Source organism: Euwallacea fornicatus, chromosome 8, assembly GCF_040115645.1.
Source record: "Euwallacea fornicatus isolate EFF26 chromosome 8, ASM4011564v1, whole genome shotgun sequence".
Taxonomy (NCBI): Eukaryota; Metazoa; Arthropoda; class Insecta; order Coleoptera; family Curculionidae; genus Euwallacea; species Euwallacea fornicatus.
Genome location: NC_089548.1, coordinates 3,279 through 9,445, shown reverse-complemented (window position 1 = coordinate 9,445; position 6,167 = coordinate 3,279). Strand labels below are relative to the sequence as shown.

Sequence of the window (6,167 nt, the reverse complement as noted above, 5' to 3'; positions counted from 1 at the left end):
ATGACCTATGTTATTCACCTTATACATTAATTTATCTTGACTAGGGGTCCAGATCAGACCCAGTGTTTTTTTTTCGCCGTTTTCACCGAATTCCACAATTTTGGATAAGGGATCATTATCAGGAATTCTTTCTAAAATAGTCGGATCATTGGAATAGAACTTTCGCAAAATAAAACCACCTCGTCGGAGGGTTTCAAACACTAATTCACATATTCGTTTTGCGTTTTCCACGGTATCGGCTCCTGTAAGTAGATCATCGACGTAGAAATCAGTTTTAATAATCTCGGCTACATCGGGAAAAGTGCCTTCAATGTCAAGAGCTAGCTGAAACAAACACCGAATCGCGAGAAAGGATGCCGACGTAGTACCATACGTGACTGTATTTAGTTCGTAACAACTTAACGGCTCTTCAGGGTTGAAGCGCCATAAGATACGTTGTAGTGGCCTATCCTCTGGAGAAACCCACACGGACCTATACATTTTTGTACAGTCGGCCGAAATAACGAATTTATGCTGTCTGAATCGAATTAGAATTGAGAACAAATCTTGTTGTACTATAGGGCCATTCATCTGAATGTGGTTTAAGGAAAATCCTGTGCAACTTGGCAGTGATGCATTAAAAACGACACGAAGATTAGTCGTGATGGCATCTTCTCGATATACGCCATGATGACACATAAAATAGTCGCCTGACGAAGTGGCATTGAAATCGGGGATTTTAGTCATATGTCCTAAATTTATGTATTCCTTCATAAAATCGTGGTATAGCCCTTTGTAATTATCATTGCCACGCATTTTGCGTTCAAGACTTAAAAACCGTTTCTTAGCTTGTTCAAATGAACTACCTAGTTTTGAAGCTTTCAATTTTAAAGGTAGCCTAACCACAAATGAACCATCTTCATTCCGCCTTGTAGTATCCACAAAGTGCTTTTCACACGCTAATTCTTCTTCAGATAATTTTTTCTCCGCAACGTCGATATTTTCTATCTCCCAAAACCTTCTTAAATCATTATGAATTTGCTGATTAATTTGAGTTTCGGTATTAATTAAACAACAACTTACAAGCGTCGTCTTATTCAGCTTCTCGACAGGGCCGGTCACAATCCAACCAAGCCTTGTGCTTTGTAAGGTTGGCAAATTAACACCTAGACAGATTTTTTCATCGTATAACAAATTCCACAACAGATCCGAGCCAATCAACATATCAACTTGCTGAGGCTTAAAAAATTCAGGATCTGCTAACTTACAATTACTGGGCAATGTCAGCTGATTGGTATTTATCAACGTGCTTGGTAAGGGTCCCGTAATCTTAGGGATCACAAAGCAAGAAATTTTTTCTGAAAACTCACCTACCTTGGAAAATATTTTTGTGTTACATTTATAGCTTATCATTGAAAGGGAATTATTTATACCGTTTAATGAGACATTAATCTTTTCTTTAACCAGCTGAAGTTTGTCGCAGGCGCTTTCGGTAATGAAACTCGACTGAGATCCACTGTCTAACATTACCCGAATGTTATGTTTATTATTAAATCGGTCTAAAATGTAAACGTGAGCCGTCGATAATAATACATCGCTTATGTCACAATTAGCAGAATTGTTGTTTATTTCCCTTACATTACCCAAGGAAGAAGATGAGCACTCTTCGCCAACATTATAATCTTGGCCTTTATCGCAAGGTACTTGTAGATTAATTTTTTCAATGTGTAATAAGGTATTATGTTTATGGTGACATTTTTTGCATGTTGGTTTTCGACAATTTTTATTGAAATGACCGAACTTTAGGCAATTCAAACATAATTTTAGAGAGATGATTTTCTCACCACGTTTTTCAACTGGAATTTTTAAAAAAGAAGGACACGATTGAATATAGTGGTCACCTTTACAATATACACACTTTGATGACTTGCTATCAGCCAAATTTGAATTTTGTGTATTATTATTTACAGAAAGTAGACCTCTAAAATTTCCGACTTGCTTTTCCATTCGAACTTGTTCCAAATTATCTAAAAGTTCCGCCTTGGCAGACAGGAATCTTTTGAAATCTTCTAAAGAAGGATTTGATTGTGCCTTTGATTTAAATGTTTCCCATTCTCTAGCAGTAAATTTATCCAATTTAGTGCTTAACAAATATACAATTGGGACATCCCATGATTCTGTGGGTAACCCTATCTGATTCAACGCACGCATATTTTTTACTACATTATTCAAAATTGCACGCATGCATTTGGCTGACTCCTTACTCATGACCTCTATGTTGTAAATATTCTTCATATGATTGTGTATCAATAATTTATCATTATTATAGCGTTTTCCCAATAGCTCCCATGCAACGTTGTAGTTGTTGGACGTAAACTCTATGGTTGATATTAATTGAATAGGTTCATTGCGCACGGAAGCTCTCAAATAATGAAACCGCTGAATGTCCGATAGTGACTCATTTTTATGGATAAGAGACTCAAAAACGTCCCTGAATTCAAGCCAATTTTGCAATGCACCGTCAAATATAGGCAAGTTTATATCTGGCAGTTTTACAGATTGGCTATGATTGCCACAGACCGAGTTTTGAGAATCTTTCACAGAACTTTTATTGCTACTATCGTTGCCTTTGTTGTCCTCCAAATACCTTTTTGCTAAAGAGATCACTGCATAATAGCTGTTTTCAAACTCGCCCCGTTCTAAATATTCCTGATCAAGTTCGGCTAATTCGCATGTTGACTCAATGCTATCTTGAATATCGCCAAATTTTTGTAGTAAATTAACCTCAATATTATTCAGACGAGTTTCTAATTCTAAAATTAATTGATACGATATACCTGTGTTATCTTTAAAGTTATCATTAATGTATTTTGCAAAATTAGTCAGGCTAGCTTTTACAGAACCTCTTTGCCTCTTTAGTGTATTCATTTTTTTAAATTTTGCAATACGCCCTAAACTCCGTAACTGATGTTATGAATGAACAATAGAATTTTTAATAGGCAAATAAGGCAATAATGAAATACACAACTTGGAAAATAAATGCTTGGAAACAAAGGAAAAAGGATAGAGTTACTCAACTCACCACTTTATTTGTCTTCTCATCTAGCTCGAACATATAGGCACTTATTCACTTTACTTGTTTGACTGATAATTAAATCCGGAAAATCCGGCTCGAAGGACCATGTAAAATTACTTAGGTAATTTTGGAATTAATTATATGCTGCTTCTTTCTCTACGGTAAAAATATATTTTATAACGTATCTTTAACACGCACAACTTCTGTGTTGGAGACCAGCAGAAGAAAAAAGAGAGCGATTTTTCAGTTTTCCAATCTTAAATACTAACATATGATTTGATAGACATAGGCGTACCCTGTCCTGGATTCACCTGCTAACGCAAAACCGCACAACTAGCTAATTCTAATACCAACAATAACTTAAGATAGCAGTGTGCCAAAGAAAAATCGGCACTTATCATTGCCTTATCGTAATCACATGGACTAGAAATCCATTGCCGACAAAGGCGTTTGTGGGCAATTTTGATGCCGCCAAATCAGGATAGCGAGTTCTGGCATACCCGATAGCATGCTACCAGAGGCGTACCAGAAAGGGTACATTTTACCCTCGCCCAGCCCATACACTCAATTAAAAACCATCTTTACGTTAAATTTCGAACAGATACTAGTAGTCGTCTCGTACCTGAAACGATCTACAACTAAACTCATATTAGTGAGCTTACGTCTCCCAGCGAGTAACACCATTTCGGTCTTCTCGGACGCCATACAGAGCCCTTTAGCTCTGAACGTGTCAATGACCAACTCCATGGCTTCCTTGGTCCTCAACTCCAGTGTGTTTCTGCTCCTGGCAGTAATCACCAGTGCCAGATCATCCGCATAGGCCACTGGTGTGACGCTCCTCGGATAATCCAGCTTCAGCAGTTCGTCGTAATAGAGGTTCCACAATACGGGGCCTAACACTGACCCCTGCGGTACCCCACACGACATTTCCCTTACATCTCCGTTAGGCAGCTGCACCGTCCTTTCGTCCAGGTACCATTGTACCACACCTACAACATAATTGCTAACCTGGGACCTCTTAAGTGTTTCAACTATGAGATCCCATGGTGCAGAGTTGAACGCATTCTTAACGTCAATAGTTACCATCACACAAAATTCTGCATGAGTGCACCTCGTCTCCTTAATCCTCTCCATGACCTTCATTACGGCCCTCATTGCGTCGATAGTGCTCCTACCCTTCAAGAAACCGAACTGGTTTCGATCAAGCATTCCACGCTCGATGGCCTCCGCCATCAGCCTGGTCTTGACCACTTTCTCCGCGACCTTCCCGAGCCCGTCGATGACACAGATGGGACGATACGACGCCTCGCTGTCGGGTCTTTCTTCGGCTTCTCCGCCAGAACTAGCCGGGCCCTTTTCCACATTTTCGGAAATTGCCCTGTCACCAAGATGTTCGTGACACAGTCTGCCATCCCTTGGGGCTTAATCCCAAGGTAGGTCTTAATGACTTCATTGGGAATTCCGTCCAACCCTGGGGCCTTTCGGCTTCCAAGTTCCCTGGCCGCCTGTCGAACCTCCTCTGCCGAAAACCGTTCCACGTTCTCGGCACCTACAACAATCCTGTCCCATTTTAATCTGTCTCTTCTCGGGAAGAGTACGTCCACGCACTTTAGCATGTCGGTCTCCGCCAAGTGGCTTGGTTTCAGACGCCCAAGCTTCTCTGCCACAATCTTTTAGCCGAGACCCCAGACGTTCGTCTCCAATTCATCGCACAGCTTTTCCATGCGTCCCTCTTGGCATTCCGAATGGAATCCTTGAGGGTCTTCTTGGCTCTTCTAAGTTCGTCTTCTGCTGTCCTTCTCTCCTCGTTCATTTCTCTGGCTCCCTTTATCCTCGTCATCCTTCGTCTGGCCTGTAAACATTCTTTCCTGTACGTACTTACTGTTTCGTTCCACCAGTAGACAGCCTTCTTGCCCCCTGTTTTTCCACTCTTCTTGAGTAGGCACCGGTCGCAGGCTTCCCCAATTTCCTTGACTATTTGATCAGGTTCAGTTTCTACCCTCCCTAAAACACGCTCGTTAACGTATTTATTCAACTTACCAATTCCTTTCTGGGTCACGATCCATCCTTTCCTATTTCTCCCATCTTTCACTCCTTGAATTTCGGTTCCACTCCCTACAATTCTGTAGGTTATGTATCTGTATCCACTTCCACTCAACACGTCCCGCTCGACCTGCCATTGACTCACCATGCTCGCTACGATAGCGCCACTCATGGTTATGTCTATAACAGATCTTCCATTCTTGTTGCCGAACGTCCAGTCTCCCCCGTTGTTGTGTGGAGTCAGCTCTCTCGCTCCTACGAATTCCTCCAGGACTCTCCCGTAGGCATTCTTGACGCCAGAACCAAACATTTGGCTTTTCGCATTAAAGTCCCCAGCTATGAGGACTCTCTTGCCGTCCATGCCTCCTACAAAATTATCTAACCGATCAATCATGGCCTCAAACTCACCTGTGGTCTTATTCGGCGAGAAGTATACCGAGACCAGCGTAAATCGGCCCAGTTCCACCGCCACGAACTCTCGGTCCCTGTGGATCGATTTCGCCCTCATCCCGCTTTTAAGCCAAATGAACGCTCCATCGTCACTATCCCTGATGACATTCTTCAGGGCTTGGTTAGGCTCCTGCCCCAGAACGACATCAATGCCCTGTTCTCTGATCGTCTGGTACAGCAAGTCGGTAGCAACCCGCCTTCTGTCCAGATTCATCTGTAGACATCTGAGTTCCTTAAATACCGCCATCGTGCAATTTACACTCTCCACATTCACTCCCACAACTAAAACACGCATACCGATTATAATATTTAATCTACTTACTTGGCTTGTTCCGTGCTCCTCTCCTCGGTAGCCTTCCCAAACTCGTCCTTATTTTTGGACGTCCTTGGTTCCGGCTCAACTGTTTTTTTCGGGTCAGTACCCCTACGCCTGCAAGTGCCTTTCCTGGCCCCTTGCAATTGGGTCCGCCCGCGTTTTGGCCCTCCGCTTTACAGAGGGGGCAGTAGCGAGGATCTTTACAATCCTTCGCCCTGTGCCCCTCCTTCCCACAACGGGCGCACAGTCGGGTCCTGTTTACCCCTTTGCAGGCCTAGGCCTGATGGTCCAATTCCCAGCATC

The 6,167-nt window shown here is 42.3% G+C and overlaps 1 protein-coding gene across 1 annotated transcript; it reads right to left on the bottom strand.

Moving 5' to 3' along the window:
- Positions 1 to 4,697: 4,697 nt before the first annotated feature.
- On the bottom strand, positions 4,698 to 5,795 carry LOC136340756 (uncharacterized). Its single transcript, XM_066285069.1, has one exon. The coding sequence runs from the start codon at positions 5,793 to 5,795 to the stop codon at positions 4,698 to 4,700; it is 1,098 nt and encodes a 365-aa protein (XP_066141166.1).
- Between the last annotated feature and the right edge of the window lie 372 nt (positions 5,796 to 6,167).